The sequence below is a fragment of the Tilletiaria anomala genome, assembly GCF_000711695.1.
Source record: "Tilletiaria anomala UBC 951 chromosome Unknown K437scaffold_36, whole genome shotgun sequence".
Taxonomy (NCBI): Eukaryota; Fungi; Basidiomycota; class Exobasidiomycetes; order Georgefischeriales; family Tilletiariaceae; genus Tilletiaria; species Tilletiaria anomala.
The window spans coordinates 18,123-37,767 of record NW_013546986.1 but is presented as its reverse complement, the minus strand read 5'-3'; the positions used below and the strand labels follow the sequence as shown (position 1 = coordinate 37,767).

The window sequence follows — 19,645 nt, the reverse complement described above, 5'->3', positions numbered from 1 at the left end:
TTGTGACCTTCTGCGTGATTCCGGGGTTTCAGTGTGATCACAGGGAAATGGGCAAAAGACGCTATCAGGATTTCTGGGTTGCCGGTAAAGGCCCACTCCGTTTCCGTGTGAACTCTAGGCCCATCAGGTGCCAGCAAGAATTCCGCCCTCATTCTGTGCCTCGCCCGCGTAGCCGCGCCGCGTTGTCGCAGATGCCGTGCCGGGGGAACAACACTGGTAGCTCCCGTTGTGTTTTGTCTTTGTCTCTCCCCGCAGGGGCCTTCCAGCTCAACCTTATTACGATCCCGCACATCGTACTCGTAAGGTGTTGGTATTGATGAATTGGCATCCGCATGGGTGTGCCTTCCTGGCTGATGTCAACGGAGGTTTCGTTTTTGGCAGCGTGGCATTGCAGAAAGCTGGGGACCGGCTCAAGCGACTTCCATCGTTGTAGTTGTGCCATGCGCTGCGCAAGCTTCATCTCATCCCACACGAGGAAGAACAACACAGCAAAAGTGTAACAACCAGGTGTCACAGCATCATCATCGTCTCGCCTCATACCCACAAACTCCTTAGTCCCTGGTCTTACCACAAGGGAAGTGCATCTTCCCAACGCTGGGAAGGCACAAGTGGCCGGCTGCTGTTGCTACTATGCAGCTCACACAAACACCAAGCGCGGGGCGAGGCGCAACTCGCGGGGTACACTCACCGCCTGTGTCGCGGCTACCTGCGCCACTTATGTCCTGTTTTCTCCTTGCACTAATGGTGGTAGTAGCCTCGAGCGGCTTAATGCAAGCTTCTGCACTGGAGAAACCCAGCTTGCCAACGCGCTCAGAAATGCCGAATATCGCTGCAGGACGGCATCGGCCGAGCTTCGTGCGGCGGCGCGCCAGCAAGGGGCGAATAGGTCGGCCAGCAGCAGGCTCAAGAGTTTTTGGTGCAGTACCCTCCTGCGATAATGATGCTGATGCTGCGGCAACATCGGCATCACAACTCTCGAAGCACCCGTTGCAGCTACACTATATCAAGCGTGATGAGCAGGCTGAGCGCAACCACGATCAGCAGGCGCAGCAGCTACCCACCGCTCCGCTAAGCGGACATGCGGCTAACGGAAAGCAGGCGTCACAGCAAGCACCCGCAAGTCAGGACGATGGCGGCTACACCTACATACCAAATCTCACGCGGGACAAGTGGATTGGCCTCGGGCTTGCGATCAGCAGCTCGCTCGCGATCGGGACGAGTTTTATCATCACAAAGAAGGTGAGCTTGGGGATGGTCGTCATCGACTTATATCAGATGGCAGTTTCAAATGACTGCACCCGTATCTGCTGCTTCTCAGGGGCTAATCGACGCCGCAGACCATGGGAGTGGGCTTGCGAGCGATCACCACTCGTACCTACAAAACCCCATCTGGTGGGCAGGCATGGCTACCAGTGCGTCTACTTCCTGCTCTGATTGCTTTTATGTGGAACATCCTCTAACCAATTTCTGCCTTGTATTCACTCTAGTGATCGTTGGGGAAGTTGCCAACTTTGCAGCGTACACATTCGCGCCGCCGATCCTGGTCACTCCACTCGGCGCGCTGTCCGTGCTGATCGGCGCAATCCTTGCTTCTTTCATATTAAACGAAGAGCTTGGACGGATAGGGCGTGTGGGCTGCACACTCTGCTTGGTTGGCACTCTGATCATCATCTTGAATGCGCCCGAAGATAAAGAGATCAAAACGGTCGATGAGATTTTGAACTATGCTATTCAGCCAGGTGAGAATCCGTCTCACCTGATATTCTCACCCTGCGCATTGACTGACAGCGACGTTGACTTTCTTCCTGCAGCATTCTTGTTCTATTGCTTGTCAGTCATGTTCTTCGCCATCTGGATGATCTACCGGGTGGTGCCAAAGTGGGGCAAGCGAACGCCGCTCGTATACATTTCCATCTGCTCCTCGGTCGGCTCCATCTCTGTCATGTCTGTGAAAGGCTTTGGCGTTGCTCTCAAGCTCACGCTCGATGGGAACAACCAATTCACGCATCCCTCGACGTATTGCTTTGCCATCGTTGTCGTCGTCTGCATCCTGGTGCAGATGAACTACTTCAACAAGGCGTTGGATCAATTTAGCACGAATGTCGTCAATCCGATCTATTACGTCATGTTCACCACCTCGACCATCTTCGCCTCCTTCCTGCTCTTCCAGGGCTTCAATACGGAAGGTGCCGCGCCAGCCATGTCGCTGCTATGCGGCTTCGTCGTCATTTTCCTTGGAGTGTACCTGCTCAACCTGAACAGGCTCGTAGACCCAGTCACGCAGCAGTCACGCATGTCTCTCGTCACAGGCGAAGGCGTGCCTGCGGGTCGGGCGTCGGAACACCGCGATCGATTTCTGCACGGCGAGAATGGCATGTTCCACCCTCGTATGAGCATGTCGCAGCAGCGCACAGGCGGCTACGGGCAGCTGCCCATGCATTCTGGCATAGGTTTAGATGGACGGGGGAGCAGGCGCGGGAGTCTATTCATCAACCGTGGCTACGATGCCGTCGGAGCGCCGCATGGGCGGCAAGCGAGCAGCAATGGCAGCTCGGTCTTGTTCAACGCTTATGACGACGACGATGAGGCGGTCGGCCTCACGCGGCTCAACGAGCACTATGATGATGAGGATGACTTCGGAGACGGGTCGACTTTGCGTGGGTCTTCCAGCGGCTCGGCTGATAAAGGCGGCAGTGGCGCAAATGGCTCCGCCGGCAACAGGACGCACTCGCGCACGGCGAGCGTGAACAACGGCAATATCAACAGCAATGAAGGCCGCGCCAAAGCGCACGCGCGCAGCATCTCGCTCAAGTTGCCGGACAACTTGCACGAGAACCGCGTGCGCCACTCGCCTGTGCTCGCCACTGCGTCGTCGATAGGCAGCGCGGCTGCCAATGTCAATGCGAATACTCAGCAGCAGCAGCAGGGCAATGTGGCGTCATTTAGGGCAAACTTGCTTAGCGGTATGGATGACTAGTGATGAAAAAGCGCGCGTCTTTCGCTCTGGTGTAGCCTTGCCGAACGCCAGCTGCACATACAGTACATCATGCTGTAAAGAGATGATGGACATTCTAAACAGAGGCTTGCAGGAATCTAAAGCCGCCTGTTCCAACTTCAAGTTTCGAACACGACAATCAGCTACCACTCTGCCTGGCCTGCACACAAGCGAGCATGATTCACCTCATCATCCACATTGTCATCGCTCACCTTCATCGACCCGGTTTATGCGCTCATTCAAGAATTTACATCTTTTCATTCGGACCAGTCAATCATCCCTTCTTGCTTGCTGTGGTACTCCCGGCTTCTGCTGAACCTTTTAACAACTGTAGCATGACACTTAAGTTCTTGCATTTCAGACTCGGAACAGCAGAAATGCGGTGGTCTGGGCTCGAGCTCTTAGGCTGTGCTATTCGCCTGCGCTTTAACCGCCGACTGCATGATTAATTCCGTTTCTCTTTCATCCTCCCCAAGTTCTCCTGTTAACATGGGCTTGCTTACTCATCCGCCCCCCTTCCACATGAGGCCAAGCATCCTCGCCCAGTCTTTAGCTGCACAACCACAAGGACACGATCTCTGAAATTCGCACCCAATGCAGGCGTTCGCTTTCCTCAGCACCTCCCCTGTCTTGCTCTTTAATGCCGAAAGAGAATGCGTGCTTGATCAGCAAACGCGATGGAGAGCGGATTTTATTGTACATTGTGGTCATGCATGGGTTTTGCTTTTCCTTTCACCGCTTTTTGTTAATGGCGATGAGTAATCCTAGAATGTTTGCCTCCACGCTGGCCAGTCTGGCTGCCAAGAGGCAGAAATGGCGCGCCCTGGAGCGGCCAAATGTTCAGCTCCTGTCTCGTGATTTCGGCTCGCTGTCAGCACAAATGGCGAGATCGGTCGAGTTGTGCTTGCTTCATCATCCACATCGCCGACAGGAACCCTCAACATCGCCTCGCCGACACTGCTGGCCTTAGACACTTTCTCCTTCTCGCCGACGAATGAGGGCGGCGGCTGCGATGGTATGCAGGCGAAGGAGGGACAGGAGACGAGGGGATAGCGGGGTGGATAACGCTGACAAATGGCTTCGAGCAAGAGCAACTGCAGCTTACACCTATCAACTCTCCGAGAACAACAAGAAGCTGTCATATAAATGCAGCCTGTTATCTCCCACCGCCATCATCATCTTCTGTGCTTTGGCATCCCCATGACTCCGCTGCCACCTTTCCATTGTCTTCACCGCCAACGCATCCTTCCGTTCTGATCCTCAAAACGCGGCTTCTTGGCGTTCGTACCCGCTGTGGAGTTCCACGCTTATCCCTTCCTTGCACTCCATAGTGGCGACCCGTTCTTGACGGCCTCGCATCCCAATGCGACCTTCACTTGCGAGCCATCCACAGCCTTTGATACCTTCAACAGGGCTACAGGGACTGCAAGCGCTTCGGTCCACCACGAATGCGTTTTCTCTATCTTGCTGCTGGAAAGTTGCTTTGGTGCATTGAGCTGCGCGCTTGTACGGCCCCGATCCTTCGTCGCATACGTGTGCTCCCATGATCGCCGTTGCACGAAGACCATCTTGCATTTCTAGCAGGGATCCATCTGAAACTTCTTTGGTCGCCAATAGCACCAAGCTCGTACATCCTTACGCTTCAATATTGGTCCGCACAGCTTGTACTAGAGGTTAGTGAACCTTGATCTCTTTGTTTTGGTGCAGGCTATCCGTCACTGAAACGAACTACTCAATGTTCTTGAAGCTGTATCAAAATGCTTGGTCCCATGGACAATCCCCACGCCAAGATCGATGAGCGTATTCTTGTCAGTCAAACATCAAAGCCGGTCTCTTCAGCATGTGAACCTGTTCCGTCACATCACGGGGCGGAGATCGCTGCTGGAGACAAGAACAAAGACTCTAGCTCAACCACGGAAGAGCAGCAGCAGCAGAAAGCTAGTGATGTCGACATAGACTTGACGCACCTTCCACACAACCTCCGATGGCTCAGACTCGATCCCGTCTCGCATCCCGAGGAGATTCAAAATGCGACACATGCCGTGGACCTCTGGTCCGGCTTAGACTCTTCTCCGGATCGCGAGAGAGCTCGGTCGAGCTTCGACTTCGAACTGGACCGCTCGGCAGTCGCTCCTTTAGCCAAATGCGACGACGAACGCAATCGTTTGCTTGCCTGGCCAAAATTTGCCTTCTCGGAGCATGATCACCGCCATCATCGGCAGCATCATCAGCGCTTTCGCAGCTCAGAGCCCACCAACGATATCGACCGGAACTTCATGCTGCAGTTGGGGGACAAACCGGCCTTCGCATGCCCCTCTCACATTCACGCACACACGAGTAGCGACAGTTCGGCGAGCGGGAGCAGCTTTGCTTCTCTAAGTGCATACTTGCACGATTTCATCCTACAAGAGCGGCAACGACAAGAGGAAGAAATGCGAGTGCCAAGCTTCGCTTCGCCGTCCATTGCAGGTTCTGTTTCAAGCGAACCCAATCTACCAATGCGCCTTTCGAGCCTTCCGATCAGCAACAAAAATATGAATAGCAGCAACGTCTTTGAAGATCGACGCTGCTTGACACCTCAATATTCCGCATCGCATTTGCCTCCCATCCCAGTGAACTCTATGTGTGGTAACGGCGCTTCAGCAGTCCGCGCAAGGCAATCGGCAAACTACTCTTCCGCCCATGGTCTTCTCAGCTTTGCGTCCTCTTCGCCACCTGCCCTGCCTACAATTACTTCCATGCCAGCGCAATGGCCGGCTTCACCTTGCGGTTCCTCAAACATTGGCGGCGAGAGCATCGTGCAGCCCCTTACTGGCCCTCCACATAGTGATGCCATGAGCTCGGTGAGACGGACCCAGTCAGCACAGGATCGATCGTCTGATGTCCTTGCTGCGCTGCACGGCTCCTACACTTCGTCGTATGGAAATTTTTCGCTTGCAAATCACTCTCGGAAGGCTCAAGAGGAACAGCAACAGCTCGCACCGTCTTCATCCGACTTTTCTGGAGCCGCTGCCTTTGCTCATGCTGGCGCTCATGTGCACACTCGCTCTGACGGGATTTCTAAGCCTGCAAGAGCGCCCGGCAGTAGTCTCAGCATCGGCTCTCTCACGCGGTCCAAATCTGCGCCGAGCTCGCGCCGTGGTCTATTCGAACACCATCGTTCGCCGCCCTCCCCACCGCCACTGGATCCTATGCTGAATTTGTACATCAATAATCTGCCCGCACATACGACCGACGAGAGCTTCTACGATCTAGCGGCATCGTTTGGCGGCAACGTCGTCTCCCACAAAGCCATCATCGATCCGGAGACGGGTGCATGCAAAGGATACGGATTCTGCATGCTCGAAACCCTGGAGCAGGCCAATATTGCCATCGAAGGCTTTTCTCGCTTGGGTTTCCATGTCAGCAGGGCGAAACAGAGCTTCACAGCTAGACTAAGGAAATGTGCTGACAAAGATTCGAGCAACTTGTACATCCATGGGTGAGGGTAGTGGGCAGTTGCATAGCAATAAACCAGGAGATGCTGATCTATATGTTGCATCTCTCATAGTCTACCGCTAGAATACGGCGAAAATGACGTCAAGACCTTGCTACAGCCTCACGTCATCATCAGCATGCGCGTGCTCAAGAGCTCAGACGGCACGAGCAAAGGAAGCGCGCTTGTTAGGCTCGAGAATCGCGAGGCCGCGCAACGAGCAGTTGACGCGCTCAGTGGTATGGTGAGTAGGATTCTCTTTTGCACAAGTCGCGTCCTCTGGTCTTGATCATGTTTGCGCAATCGATCAATTTCATTAAGGAATTCCCCACTGGCGAGCGTCTGGTCGTGCGCTTTGCGGACAGCGAAGCTCAACGCGAACTTAAGCGTAACGTGCTTTCGGCCACCAAGCAGCAGGTGGATATCTCCCGCCTTCGCGACCGCACCTCGAGCAACATCAACAGTATCTCCTGCTCAGCTCTTTCTCCTCAAGGCGGAAACACGCCTGTCATGTCTGCTGGTGCGTCGGAAACGCCTACATCTGATCTTCTTGCTGCGGATCGACGAGCGCCAATGCAGCATCCTGCAAGCCAGCAGCAGCCTCTCGCCCGGAATCTGCTCAGTAGCTCCCACTCTGCGCCGTTGACACCAGAACTGGCAGGTCAGAACACGCCGACGTGGCAGCCATTCCCACTTCGTATCAATTCTTCCAGCGCCGATCTGTCGCAAACCGGTCTTTTGGCCGAAGGAACAAAAGAACCAGGCTCATTCTTCACTGCGCGAATGCTCAGCAGTGCGGGCTTTACACCTCGCGACTTGTCGGCGACCGCTGCAATGTCACTGACGACGGCACACGGTCCACTTTCCGCTGGGTTGGCTGCTGCGGCTCGCTTGGCGAAGCTCACCTCCAGTATGCCAGCCATGCCAGGTGCGAATGCTCCCTTTCATCCTCATCCGTCGCAACTGCAGTTGCGAAATGGAATGCCCATGCTAAGGGACGCGGGTTTCGCGGAAAATATTCAACCCAACTTGCGTCCGTCCCTCGAAGATGAACGGAGGAACAGCTCACCAGCCTTTTCGTCCGTCTCCCCCGGGGTGCGCAGCAAGACGAACAGTCACCAGTCCTTGTCGGGCGGCTCAAACACCTCGACAACAGCGATGAGCTCAGGGGGTGCGAATCGCTCGTCGTCGCTGGCGTCTAAGTGTGGCGGCAGGGGGCGAGTAGGAGCGGGACACGGAAGCAATAACTCTCGCACACAGTTTCAGACTGCGCGTGGACCTACAGCCACGTCGCTAGCGGATGGTCCGGTAACGCCTTCCAAGCGCGATATCCGCGTTCAACTCGGCTAGTCACTGAGCATATCAGGCGACACTGAAGTCAAATTATACGTGGCAACACACATTTACGTCTCCATTCGCCAGTCATCGAATGCATACCATTCGATCACAAGGCCCCTGCTTTTCGTTGGTACCGGGTCACAAATCCACATTCACATTCACGCTCGCATTCGCAAAACATAGCATATCGCAAGTTTCCAGCATTTTCCCATCGGTGATCAAAGTAGCACTTTTCGCAGTTCCTTGGCCTTTGTTAGCTCTCGCCATCGATTCTTTCATCCATGTGCCTAGTCTTGCAATCAATGCACGCATGGAAGCGAACAACCCTAATAATGTCGCTACCGATGCCCTCTGTAATACAGCGATCTAACAGCACCCTGCAACCTCTGCTCGTCTATAATGAACAATGTGCGCTGCTGCTGTTCTCGGGTCTTAGCTGGACTCATCAACGAGCTTCTATCCAATTGTGCGCTTTCACCCAACGCGTCGCAATGCAAAGTTGCCGTCATGACCGATACTTGTCGAGGAACTCCTTGTGGAAGCGCTCGTACCGCTCGATGAACGCATCGGTCTCTTTCGCCAGGATGGTTGTGCGGAAGAACATGTCGACGCCGCCGTCGTTGCGCTCGTGGGGCATCTTTCCGAAGCCGGACCCAGGTACGACGCAGATTCCGGTAGCGTCGAGCATAGCGAGGCAGTAGAACTCGTCCACCTTCTTGCCCTCCTTCTGCGCCGCTTGTACCGCCTTGGGCGGCAGGCGGACGGCGGGGAAGAGATAGAGCGCGCCTTGGGCCTCGTTGGCGGAGACTCCCTCGAGCTGATTGAAGGCCTTGTGCATCTTTGTGCTGCGCTCCTTGAGCGTCTCGAGGATGAACTGCGACTCGCGCTGGTACAGCTCGTATGAAGGCTCGCCAGGCGCAGGTGGCTTGACGAGCAGGTCGATGCCGATCTGTCCCTGGATCGACGGGCAAAGGCTGACAGAAGCCATCTTGTACACCTCACCGAGCACGTCCGGGTCAAAGTTGACCAGTTCAAAGTAACCGCCTCGCCGGCCGCACTCGCCAGTGAAGCCCTTGCTGATCGAGTGGAACGACACGAGCTCGACCTCGTCCGCGATGCGCCTCTCCTCGTCCGTCTTTGCTTTGCCACCTTGCGATTCAAGTTGCGAAAAGTCGCGGAGGACCTTTTTGAAGCTGACAAAGGGGCGTGCTGACGTATAGATGTTCGCCTGGTACACCTCGTCGGCGAACAGGACAAGGCGCTGCGCATGCGCGAAGCGCACGAGATCGGCGATGTTGGCCTCGCTGAGGCACTGGCCCGTTGGGTTGCCCGGATTGATGACGACGACGGCGCGGACGTCGGTGCCATCTCTGCGCGCGGCTTGGATTGATGCGCTCAGAGCGTCGACGTCGAGCGACCAGTCATCCGACGGGTTCAGCTCATAGCGCACGGTCTTGGCGTTGTACAGGCTCAGTGTCGCGCTGTAAAGAGGGTATTGGGGGATGGGGATCGCGATGCCGACGCTTGGGCTAGCGATAAGGACTTGCATCAACAGCTGCACGCCGCCGGATGCGCCGGTGGTGAGGAAGATGTGCTCGGGGTCCGCCGAGTACGCTGCGGCGTCGCGCACGGCGCGGGGTGCAGAGGAGTCGCGCTGTTGAATGAACTGTGCAACGTGCTTGCGTATGCTGCTGGCGCCTTTTGAGTGACTATACGCGCCGACGCTGCCGACATCGTTGAGGATCTCGCGGGCGCGCGCGATTGCGTCGGCAGGGAAGATGCGCGCGGCGCGCACCGCCTCGTCGTCCATGAGTGACGGTAGCTCCGTCAGCGCAGCGACCTGCCTCCAGAATGTCAGCGGCTGCTGCGCCAGGTTCGGCTGCTGTTGCGGGTTGCCAATGTTCGCTGATACGATCGAGTTGAATGGAAGCTTATTGGTTGGCGATGAGGAGGGGGAGGCGAGCGCCTCGGCATATTCATTGGCGCGGTTCGACAGCTCTCCGCGCACGGCGTACTCGACGTTGCGTATGTGCGGGTTGATACTGCCAAGCGTCACGACAGGCCGGTAGGAAGAGCTGGCGTGCCCGTTGACCTTGGAGGAGAAGGCCATGGTGCGGAGGTGCTGATCGTAGCGGTGGGGATGGCGCGCTGGACTATTTTGGAGGATGCTGCTGCCGCAGATGCTCGAGGTAGACACGGGGCTCCCGCTGTAGATGCAGCACGTGCGACGGTGAATGATGCCAGCCATGGTGGATAGTGGTTGGATGGAAGGGCTGTCTACGTATACCGTTGAGTCGATGATGGGGCGAAGAGTCACTGCTGCTCGTGGCGGGGGGCCTTTGCTCACACTGTGCGAGCGGCCGCGGCAAAATAGGCTTCTCGCGTGCTCTCGCACGAGTGAATCCAATCAACTCCTTCCCGCGTACACCCACAGACACATGGGAGGATGCAAGAAAGGACCAACAAGCAGCGTCGTAGCGGGTTGCCACGGGGAGTTCGTGTGCAGCATGTGATGTACACGTAGAGAAGAGATGAGATGCATGCTTGAGAAGGAGGCAACCAACAAACAGCTGCAATCGTTTCCCCGCCCGACTGAAGAGAGTTTCGCATTTCACCGCCTGTTGGTTGCTAGGGTTCCCTTGGTGTATGTGGTGTACCCGCGGCAACCTCAAATCTGGAACGGCATCCGGCCGAGAGAAGATAATGAAATGGAGAAATAAAGAAATAACTCTCACGCTCTTAAGACTGAATAGCTCCGCTCCTTTCCCACCTCGCCGCAAACTCTTATTAGAATCAGCAGATGCCCCGATGCATGGCTCACATACCCGAGAGCACAGAAACAGCACTGGCAAACGGAAATTATATGTACCTCGCACCCTGTGAAGAATACCTCTTTGTGGCTGGACTTTCGAGCGCGCTGCAGAAGGCTGGGTCGAAGTTCATGTGGCGGATTCGTTCTGGGTTGCCCATTTTATTGGTGAAATACGCTGAAGACTTTACACAGCCTCCGGCCGACTACGTTGTTGAGGAGTTCACCTGGCCAACGTCTGCGCGGCGGTCTTGGGGCCTTGCTCTTCGAAGGGCGAGACGATAATGATAACGGTGAAGGGGCAACAGCAAAGCTGTCCCAGCCGCCAGACTTGCACAACGTATGTGCTTTGGTGTCCCACGACTGCGACTGCGAGCGTGCGTGCGTGTGCAGCGCTCAAAATTATATTGCAGAACGATCAGGCGGAGCTGAATCGGTGCAAAAATATAATGGGGCGTGACGTCAGTGGACTGGTTGGTGCGTTTGTTTGCCAAGAAAATGCCAAGGGTGCGAAGGGATACGTAGTGCTTGCTGCTGTTCCAACGGTGTATATGTGTGGGTATGTGGTGGGCCAAACTGTTTCACAGCATGCGCAGGCTGATGAGGAGAATGATGAGGACGAAGTTACTTGCGACTGAGATTAGATGGGATGAGCATGGCTGATGGGTGATTCGAGAGCCGTGTCTAAGCCAAGCACGTCTTGGCAAACATCGAATCAAGTCAAGCCAGGGGGAGCCACAACCAGGGACCAGCCTGGCGGCCCATCGCTTTCTCTCCACCGTGGCAACTTCGCCGACACGACCAACTGCCCGCGAAGAACACAATCATATTATGCTTTGATGATAACGGCGGCGAGGCCAAGACACAGGAGCAAGACGAAAGATCATATCTCACCCTGTTCGACCAGCTGGCTGCTTCTGTCTTGCCCGGGGAGGCAGACACCCCAGTGCACGCAGCTCAGCGTGACGGGGATCTCCAAGAATCTACCCCAACGAAAGTACAGCTCTCCACCTCGACGCTCGGTGGCCGCGACGACATACTCGGGCCAGAATAAAGTGCACTTTCATACTTTGCCCCACCCGCGCACATCCAGTCTGCTCAACTGCTACTCGACGAGGTCGAATAGAAGGTACATCGAAGGGCCTCGAGCCAGCTGAAGCTCCAATTGGCCAGCAACTGCAAGGGGGACGCAACGAGCGCTCCGACAAAAATCAGAGCTGGCACTAAGAAACGGACGCAAGGACACAAGGTAGGTGTCTTGCATGTTGCTTGGATCTTTCTCTCTCGTTCGGTTTCTGATACTGAGGAGCAAACCATTCATCAATCTCCACAGGCAAGCCAAGTGCTCGCCGCTCTGGCAGAAAGCTCTACGCCATGGTCAACCTGGTCCGGCGCGTCGTCTCGGGCGGCAAAGCGCGCTTTGTCGACCCATCGCTCTCGCTCGAGCTGGACCTGGTTTACCTGACCGACCGCCTGATCATCATGGGCTACCCTGCCTCAGGCTTCTCGGCCCTGTACCGCAACGCGCGGCGCGACGTCCTGCGCTTCCTGCGTGCACGTCACGGGCACGAAGCGTGGAGGATCTTCAGCATGGTTCCGCGGTCGGAGAACGAGTACGACCCGGCTGAGTTCGACGGTCGCGTCAGCCGCTTCCCCTTCCCCGACCGCCACGTCCCTCCGCTGAGCATGATCCCGTTGTTCGTCGCCGACTTGACCAGCTGGCTCGAGCAGCCTCCCTCCGCTGATTCCGACGGTGACCAGGAGCCCATCGCCGTCATACACTGCAAAGCGGGCAAGGGTAGGAGCGGCACGATGGCCATATCCTACCTGCTCACCCTCACGCAGATGCCTGGGCCACCAAGCAATCCGAGGAACATGAGCGGATACAGAACAGCGCACCACCACCACCAGCGGAATGGTGCGAAGCAGAAGCGATTGCAGGGAAAGGGCTTGTTGAAGAGCACGAAAGAGAAGCTGCGAGATGGAACTCAGGAGTATGAGGCTGCTGAAAAGAGCAAAATGCATCCAATGCACAGCAATATCGGCTCCCCCGACGACTCGCTCAAGACGTCGCCGTCTGTGAGCAGCGCCGAGCACCATTACCGGCAGCGCTCACAAGGTTCGTTTGCAGTGCCGCAGATGCCTGCTTCGGCGGCGCGTGTGCGATCGGCGGACCTGCTGCAAGTCCCCAGCGGCAACCTGAATGGAGGCAACGGGATCGCATCCCGTCCCCTGGCGAACATTGCAAACATCTCCAGCACGTCTATTGCTAGCCAATTCGCGCCTGGCACCACCACGCCGGAGCATGTGTCGGAGCGCCTCCAAGCGCTGTTCGAGCTGCACACACAGCAGCGCATGAAGCGGCCCAAGCACAAGGGCAGCGAGGCCAACTTGCAGCAAAGCACAGGTCAGGCAACGGTCAGCAGGCGCCCGAGTTTCGCTTCGCTGCGGAGCATGCTGCGCGGCAGCAGTGCGAGCGCCGAGCCAGCGACGCGAGCCGATGTGGCCGAAGCTAAAGCAAGAGTAGGTGCGCTGCGCCGATCGAAACACCCTTCTTGCGCTAGCATCTCAACATTGGGCACGGATCCGGGCCTCGACTCGCAAACACAGGATGGCGACCAGCGCTTCCTTCAACCTCTGCGGCCACTCCATCCAAACAATGGTAAGGTAGCGCTAGGCGCCGTCCCGACAGGTCGTTCGACGGACGACTTGAACGAATACGGAGGCGACTCGTCTTTCGTGAGCAGCGCCAGTCGCTCCATGGTCAGCTTTGCAGAGTCGGACTTTAGCGCCTCTTGCTGCAGACCAGGCTCCGGTACCAATGACGGTAACGGTGACGCCGCACCGCGGTATGGCGTCTCGATACCGTCGCAGCGCCGATGGGTGGGCTACTGGGCGCGCATCCTCTCCCTGACCGATCCGCGCGCCGTATTGCGCGCGCACATGCCCAAGGAACGGCGCCAGGTCGTCATCACGCGCGTCACCGTTGACCGGATCGTGCAGCTCAAGAAAGGCGCCAGCAACGCCAAAAGTGGCGCAGAAGGCACCTTGCAGACACTTTTGCCGCAGGCGGAGTGCCTCAGCATCAATGTCGGCCGGTACGACGATGGACTTGTCACAAGGCTCGAGAGCTGGGAGCGCGCTGCGCGCAAGCGCCATCGCGCCTACGGCGCGCACGACCCTGGCTCATCGTCGTATGACCTTGATTTGGGGTGTGCGGATGACGAGGACGGGGAGCACGTGGCGGTCGCTGGCGAAGAGACCGATCTTAACGGCGTACGCCAACGGCGAAGGAAAGATAACAAGATGCAGCGGTTGCGCAACATGCAGCAAAAGTCCAGCTGGGGCATCAACGTCGATGCAGAGGCTGAGGTCGCGCGTACCTTCGACTGGGGTAAAGACAAGGACGAGACAAAATTGAACTACTTTGCCAGGCTTGAAGAAACGTCACGCAAGGTTCTGCAGCCCGAGGAGTATCCACCCGGGCTGGTGGCCAAGGCACGCCGAAGCTTGGAGACCACTATGGCCGATAGGCGTGGAGGCGAGACAGGAAAAGGGAATGGAAAGGGGCAAGTGCTCGTAAGGTACACCTTTGTGCCAGATCCAAAACTCGGGGAGATTGCCGTTCCCGAGCGCAAATCTTCCATCAGCTCGTCGTCTTCGCAATCGCCATCGCCGCAGCGGCCGCCGCTGCGCGCAGGCGCAGGCGGAGTCATGTCGTTCTCGGCCTCATCCCGCCATAGTAGTGGGACGAACGCCACTATACCTCCGCCATCGGGCGCGTACGCGCCCCGCCCCGGTGTACACGTCAAGGGCCTCCCTGTTGACGCCGACCGCGAGTTGAACCTGAAAATCCTGCTCGGGCGCACAGGGGCGACGCAAACGCTGCTACCGGAATCCACCAGCGCCGGCTGGGCGTGGTTCATCCCTTCGTTTGAGGACCCGCTCGCGGTTCCGTCCGCCGCGTCCACCACGACGCTCCGATTCGAGAAGGATGATATCGACTTTTGCAAAACCGCGCAGGGCGTCGTAGGCATGGAGATCGAGTGGACGTGGACGAATGCGCCTGACCTGGATGAGCAGTAGCCCTTTCTGCATGGTCCGGGACCCTCGATGCGATGGCGGCTCGTCCCTTGGCGGCTGAGTTGGGGCTATCTTCTGGCCGTGGAGCGAACGCGAGGATGACTAGAAGATGTTACAACCCTAAACCCAACTTGTATGCCCCAATTATTATTTCCATTCATATTTAGTTGGATGACCTGCTCGCACGTTATAATTTTGATACTTGATGCTTGTTGCTTGGTATTCACACAAACTTCGACTTCGACCATCTGTACAAAGGCCCGCAGCAAGAGTGCCTCCTGCTTCAGACATCTGCTCCAACAGCGCTTGCAAGCTCTGAAATTGATTCATTTGAGATGGCTAAGACTGAGCGGGCAGGCTCCGAGACGGGGCCGCCGTCAAACACAGTGAACGATGGCTCGGAACCGATGGCTTGTTCATCACAAGTTTTCAACGAGCCTCCGTTGACGACCGGAGCTGTCTCATCGATGGTAAACGATCGCTCCACCTCTACCAGCAGTACTGGGTTGGAAGGAAAGAATATTGAAGACCAGAGCATGGGGGGAACCACTGAGCCAATTGTACCGGCGCCGTCAGAAAAAGCTCTTCATAATCTTGACCGCGCTATAAAGGCGCTGCAAGGGGGTGTGAGTGCAATCGATAACATTGATCGACATAGCACTTCTTTTGACTGGGTGCACTATGTACTGCAGCCGCAAGACCCAAAAGGTTCGCCAATCCTCCGCCTCGCATCAATACGAATCGAAGGTGCCGAGCAAGTGCGCCCGAGCTTCCTGCTTTCGGTTCTGCGGCCTTACATCGATCCGCTCGCGCCGCTTCTTCCATGGTCTGAAGCTCTCTACGCCCACCGGACCTCCTTCAAACGACCTGCACAGCCTACAACGTTTTCAGGAATACTTGCCCTGACGCAGTCGCTAGGCGCCGACCTGACCTCGTTCGACCTCTTCAAAGACGTCTCTGCGCGTTTTGAACCGTGTGCGCATCCTCTTGCTTCGGATGAGGACATTGATATTGTCTTGCAATGCGTCAAGAAAAGTAGGCTCTTTCTGAAGAGCAGTACAGACATCGGAAATGACGAAGGAACAGCGAGTGTGCAGGGAATGCTCCGAAACGTCTTTGGCGGTGCTGAGACGCTCGAAGGTAGCGCAACCTTTGGGACGCGGACGAGGCGGGCATTCAACGTGAGCAGCAAGTTTCCTACCCTTATTACACTGCTATTGGTGCTGATCTGCTCCACTTGCAGTTGCTTTTCACAACACCCGTGTTGGCGTCCCCCGTGCTGAATGGCTTGGTCAGCGCTTACACGATGGATACCGATCTCAGCACTTGGTCCAGTTCCCGTTTAAGCACGCAGGGACTGCGCGCAGCTTTGATGGCGAGCATTTAGCAGAGTGTCATATTTCAGTGATGACACGCAAACTGAAGCAACTCTGCCTTCTTGCAGTACACGGGTCGACCGTTCCAGCAACGCGAGCTCGCCTGCGAAGCATCCTGGCGGCAGCTCGGCCACATGCTTCCGGACGCGTCCGTCGGGTGAGTGCGCACATTTTCTTACTTGCTCCTCTTCAACCGAAACATTAGCACGCTGACCCAACACCATTGGTTGACATTGTTGCAAAGGATGCGCAAGCTGGGCGGCGACAGCGTGAAAGCTGCGTTGACGCACACCTGGGTGCAAGATACCCGCGATGATCCGTTTCTCGGCACGCGCGGCATCTACATAAAAGCGGTGCAGGAGCTCGCCGGCCTTGGCGGCTCCACTTCATTCTTCAAGCTTGAAAGCGAAGTGCAATGCTCACGGCGCTTGCCGAGCGCGCACGGGTTGGTGTGCTCGTTCGCGGCGCGCACAGGTGTGCTGCGCACGCTGGACGGGCAGCCGAGTGTGTATGCTGACCGCTTCCACCTCGGCGGGCCGACGAGTCTGCGCATGTTCCGACAGCATAGCCTCGGACCGCGAGACGGGCTCGACTCGCTCGGCGGCGACGCCTTCTGGAGCGCCGGCGCCAGCCTGATCGCCGACATGCCGCGCCGGCCGGACTGGCCGCTGAAGCTGCATGCCTTCGTCAACACTGGCCAGCTGTGCCAGATCGACCAGGCCGCGCCACTTGCTCGTGTCAAGTCTAGTAGCAGTAGCTACAAAGGGGCTGTCCCTGCGACCGGCACGAGCAACAGAGAAAGCGTCCTAGCCAGTACATTCCGCCAACTCGCCCAACCTTCCATCTCGGCGGGTGTGGGGCTCATGTACGTGCAGGGGCCCCTCCGTGTCGAACTTAATGCCGGCGTGCCGCTTGTCGCACGCAGAGGCGACGGTACGCGCAAGGGTTTGCAGTTCGGTATTGGGGTGGCTTTCTTGTAGTCTCTCCACCACTCATTCTAAGCAGCATAGGGCATGTCAACTGATCGCAACAGATACGCACAGAGGAATCAAATATTTCATTTCGGGCCAGGCAGTGATGTTAACAACATTTGTGGGGTTTTCCAGTTTCATATGGCAACAACAAATTCGGTTTCATTGGCTTCGGCGTTAAGACAGAATTCGCAGGTGGAGGGGAAAGGGGCGTGCAAAAACGGCGAGAGAATGCAAGGCCGCTTCTGGTTTAGCGTGAAAAAGTGGCAAGCGCGGGATGGCGGTGATGGTGGTACACCTTGGTTGTGGTAGTACAACAGAAACATAAAGAGAATTGTGAGGTTTGAAGCGACCGAGCGCAGTGGAGAAACCAGATTTGCGCAGAGTTGTTGTGCAGGTTTGGGGTTGGAGCCGCCGCTTGGTCCGACCGCGAGCATGAACATTGGGATGATCCAGGGACTTGTGGGCTAGGTTTGTTTGCGGCTGACATAGGACATTGATAGAGTTTTGATTGTTGGCAGCGGCGGCCTAGTCCACAACAATGGACTATTCCTTGTATATCCCTGACAGAGTTCCGATAGGAGCTTGTAAAAAGTCACCTATGCAGCCGCCTTGCTCTCAGCAGATGCACTGCCCTTTTTCTTCTTGTCTTTGACGCTGAGCTGGTCCATCTTGAGCTGCTCCTCCCAGACCTTCTCCTTGATATCTTTGACGGTGCGCTCGGTCGCGCCGCGTGCTTGGCCCTCCTCGGCGGCCTTGAGCGTCTCGTCAAATGTCTTCTCAGTGAGAATCTTGCGCAGCTCGCCCTCGTTGCGCTTAAGCCAGAACGCGGGCGGGAGCGTGCGCATGTACGACTCGCTCGCGGCGACCTGCGCACGGTGGCGCACCGTCGGCGCCTCGGCGTCGTCACGCATGCCCGACTGCATGGTCCCTGGCTGGATCACATCCTTGCGACTGGCATGAATCCGCGCCAACCCAGGCTGGAGGACCTGGAGGAGGTAGAAGCTGAGGGCAGCATTCAAGGTGGCGGGTGAGCAAACGGGCCAATCGGAATCATACAGCAGTTCCACCACTCACATGTTCTCAAGCGGCTCTGCAACGTCTAGCAGCACATTTGCTTCCCGGTCAGATGTCTCAGTGTCGGCATCGATCCGGATCCGCCAGATCTCTGGGTGGGAGAGCTCGTATGACGGTGCGTTCTCCTTCTTCTTGACGACACGCTTCTTCTTCTTGCCGTCTTCGCCCGCAGCTTCATCCTCAGCGGCTGGGTCGTCGCCCTTGGCGCATCGCATGAAGTCGATAAACTTCTTCGGGATCCGGATGTAGAGGACTGTTTCGCAAGCCAACGAGGCAAATGAATGAGCCCACTGTACGGTGGATGTTGGAAAACTTCAGCCACCGCTCACATCCATCGTCCGTATCGGCACCGTGGGGTGCATTCTTCTTCAGAACGTAAAGCTCAGTCTGTGCAGGGTAAGAATGCTACCACATTCAGTCCATGAATCTTGACTCAATCGGTGCATGTAGGTGTCATGGAACTCACCCTAGCAACATCAGCGCTTGCCCAGCCCATGCCTTCGAGCTTTTGCCGCTGTTCGAGGACCCACGGCTTTGCACGTTCCCAGGCATCGCGTGTCCATGGCTTGGTAATGTGTGTGAGCTTGACTTGCTCAGCGACAGCGTTAAGTATTGCATCCGACGAGGAGAAGAGGACGCCACCGTCTGGGCCCTGTACGATGTTGGAAGGGGGGCACGGTAGAAAACCAAGATAAAGGTCAGCTCTGCGACGGTGGTAAACGGCGCAGTCACTTGGGGTCCAAAGGCAGTAAGAAAACCCACCTTCTTGGATGCAAGGACAACGGCGCCGTCATCAGCGTTCTTGCCAGCCTTCTTTCCCATGTTGATGAATTGGCCTGGAGAGTTTGAAAAGGCTGTGAGTAGTGTGTATGCAGTTCAATCTGTGAGCGAGCTGGCTGCACGAATCTGATTTGCGATTCGAAGGTGGTGCAGCTTGGGTTGCGTGGTGTTGAGGTGCCTAGCGTTGCTGGTCACTGAGATCAATGCTTGCTCGCTTGCTCAGAAAAAGCTTGATAGGGAAGACTGGGTCGCTGACGGGTTGAAGAGAGGGGTGCTTGGTGAAGCAGATGATTGGTATTGAATGGGTGGGATGAAGAGGGGGAAAGGGGGGACTAACGAGAGAAAGGCTCGGCTGCTCTATATATGGCAGCGAGAGGGATATGGCGGAGATACACTTGGAACTGGATGGGATGGAGTCACGCGCGCCTGTCCCAGATGTGAGACTCAGAGGGTAGGGTACGGTGAGTGTGGGGACGGGTGCCGCCAGCCGAAACAGGATGGCCCGAGCGCACAAGCCATTCCATAGGGCTGCCTGCCAGCCCCAGCGCCAGCCCAGCGATCTGTCGCCGTGGGAGAATAGACTGCGGAGATTTGTATCAAAGTCTCCCTCCCTGCACTGCTGCTGTGCACGAATATGCATACTGCAGCAAAATGCGGGGCGGGCGGCCTGCCCAAGACCATTAGACTGATGCAGAGCAGCGCGATCAAGCTTCAAGCAAAGAAAGACTAGACTTGCGACCA

The 19,645-nt window shown here is 56.5% G+C and overlaps 9 protein-coding genes across 9 annotated transcripts; 6 read left to right on the top strand and 3 right to left on the bottom strand.

Annotated features, from left to right (window-relative positions):
* Positions 1 to 816: 816 nt before the first annotated feature.
* Positions 817 to 2,977, top strand: K437DRAFT_223699 (DUF803-domain-containing protein; the record flags this gene model as incomplete). The annotated part of the gene is made up of 4 exons (XM_013388029.1): positions 817 to 1,239; positions 1,319 to 1,412; positions 1,488 to 1,739; positions 1,812 to 2,977. The coding sequence occupies 4 exons, from the start codon at positions 817 to 819 to the stop codon at positions 2,975 to 2,977; spliced, it is 1,935 nt and encodes a 644-aa protein (XP_013243483.1).
* Positions 2,978 to 4,408: 1,431 nt separating this feature from the next.
* K437DRAFT_108579 (uncharacterized protein) lies at positions 4,409 to 6,143 on the top strand. The gene is made up of 3 exons (XM_013388028.1): positions 4,409 to 4,668; positions 4,743 to 5,821; positions 5,950 to 6,143. Exons 2-3 carry the CDS (start codon positions 4,753 to 4,755, stop codon positions 6,045 to 6,047), a joined length of 1,167 nt encoding a protein of 388 aa, XP_013243482.1. The 5' UTR covers positions 4,409 to 4,668; positions 4,743 to 4,752; the 3' UTR covers positions 6,048 to 6,143.
* Positions 6,144 to 6,620: 477 nt separating this feature from the next.
* On the top strand, positions 6,621 to 8,066 carry K437DRAFT_108538 (uncharacterized protein). Its single transcript, XM_013388027.1, has one exon. It carries the CDS (start codon positions 6,762 to 6,764, stop codon positions 7,818 to 7,820), a length of 1,059 nt encoding a protein of 352 aa, XP_013243481.1. The 5' UTR covers positions 6,621 to 6,761; the 3' UTR covers positions 7,821 to 8,066.
* Positions 8,067 to 8,313: 247 nt separating this feature from the next.
* K437DRAFT_246582 (putative alt1-alanine aminotransferase) lies at positions 8,314 to 9,918 on the bottom strand (the record flags this gene model as incomplete). The annotated part of the gene is made up of 1 exon (XM_013388026.1): positions 8,314 to 9,918. The coding sequence occupies one exon, from the start codon at positions 9,916 to 9,918 to the stop codon at positions 8,314 to 8,316; it is 1,605 nt and encodes a 534-aa protein (XP_013243480.1).
* A 1,138-nt stretch (positions 9,919 to 11,056) lies between these two features.
* On the top strand, positions 11,057 to 11,927 carry K437DRAFT_108565 (uncharacterized protein). The gene is made up of 2 exons (XM_013388025.1): positions 11,057 to 11,172; positions 11,242 to 11,927. Exon 2 carries the CDS (start codon positions 11,280 to 11,282, stop codon positions 11,772 to 11,774), a length of 495 nt encoding a protein of 164 aa, XP_013243479.1. The 5' UTR covers positions 11,057 to 11,172; positions 11,242 to 11,279; the 3' UTR covers positions 11,775 to 11,927.
* A 64-nt stretch (positions 11,928 to 11,991) lies between these two features.
* On the top strand, positions 11,992 to 14,703 carry K437DRAFT_223724 (uncharacterized protein; the record flags this gene model as incomplete). The annotated part of the gene is made up of 4 exons (XM_013388024.1): positions 11,992 to 12,747; positions 12,922 to 13,119; positions 13,285 to 14,073; positions 14,185 to 14,703. The coding sequence occupies 4 exons, from the start codon at positions 11,992 to 11,994 to the stop codon at positions 14,701 to 14,703; spliced, it is 2,262 nt and encodes a 753-aa protein (XP_013243478.1).
* A 229-nt stretch (positions 14,704 to 14,932) lies between these two features.
* Positions 14,933 to 17,123, top strand: K437DRAFT_256229 (uncharacterized protein). Its single transcript, XM_013388023.1, has 5 exons — positions 14,933 to 15,326; positions 15,393 to 15,881; positions 15,944 to 16,075; positions 16,145 to 16,233; positions 16,321 to 17,123. The coding sequence occupies exons 1-5, from the start codon at positions 15,036 to 15,038 to the stop codon at positions 17,054 to 17,056; spliced, it is 1,737 nt and encodes a 578-aa protein (XP_013243477.1). The 5' UTR covers positions 14,933 to 15,035; the 3' UTR covers positions 17,057 to 17,123.
* A 523-nt stretch (positions 17,124 to 17,646) lies between these two features.
* On the bottom strand, positions 17,647 to 18,946 carry K437DRAFT_268148 (uncharacterized protein; the record flags this gene model as incomplete). The annotated part of the gene is made up of 5 exons (XM_013388022.1): positions 17,647 to 18,052; positions 18,125 to 18,377; positions 18,454 to 18,511; positions 18,591 to 18,776; positions 18,887 to 18,946. The coding sequence occupies 5 exons, from the start codon at positions 18,944 to 18,946 to the stop codon at positions 17,647 to 17,649; spliced, it is 963 nt and encodes a 320-aa protein (XP_013243476.1).
* Positions 18,884 to 19,638, bottom strand: K437DRAFT_108468 (uncharacterized protein). Its single transcript, XM_013388021.1, has one exon. It carries the CDS (start codon positions 19,542 to 19,544, stop codon positions 19,083 to 19,085), a length of 462 nt encoding a protein of 153 aa, XP_013243475.1. The 5' UTR covers positions 19,545 to 19,638; the 3' UTR covers positions 18,884 to 19,082.
* Positions 19,639 to 19,645: the final 7 nt, after the last annotated feature.

What these genes read in the sequence shown, in the direction of transcription:
- K437DRAFT_108579 (XM_013388028.1), top strand. Translation starts at nt 4,753, where the DNA reads ATGCTTGGTCCCATGGACAATCCCCACGCCAAGATCGATGAGCGTATT. An exon ending in CCTTACTGGCCCTCCACATA is followed by an intron (nt 5,822 to 5,949) that starts GTGATGCCATGA and finishes CACTCTCGGAAG; the next exon opens with GCTCAAGAGGAACAGCAACA.
- K437DRAFT_108538 (XM_013388027.1), top strand. Translation starts at nt 6,762, where the DNA reads ATGTTTGCGCAATCGATCAATTTCATTAAGGAATTCCCCACTGGCGAG.
- K437DRAFT_108565 (XM_013388025.1), top strand. Translation starts at nt 11,280, where the DNA reads ATGGGTGATTCGAGAGCCGTGTCTAAGCCAAGCACGTCTTGGCAAACA.
- K437DRAFT_256229 (XM_013388023.1), top strand. Translation starts at nt 15,036, where the DNA reads ATGGCTAAGACTGAGCGGGCAGGCTCCGAGACGGGGCCGCCGTCAAAC. An exon ending in GACTGCGCGCAGCTTTGATG is followed by an intron (nt 16,076 to 16,144) that starts GCGAGCATTTAG and finishes GCCTTCTTGCAG; the next exon opens with TACACGGGTCGACCGTTCCA. An exon ending in CTTCCGGACGCGTCCGTCGG is followed by an intron (nt 16,234 to 16,320) that starts GTGAGTGCGCAC and finishes ATTGTTGCAAAG; the next exon opens with GATGCGCAAGCTGGGCGGCG.
- K437DRAFT_108468 (XM_013388021.1), bottom strand. Translation starts at nt 19,544, where the DNA reads ATGCATATTCGTGCACAGCAGCAGTGCAGGGAGGGAGACTTTGATACA.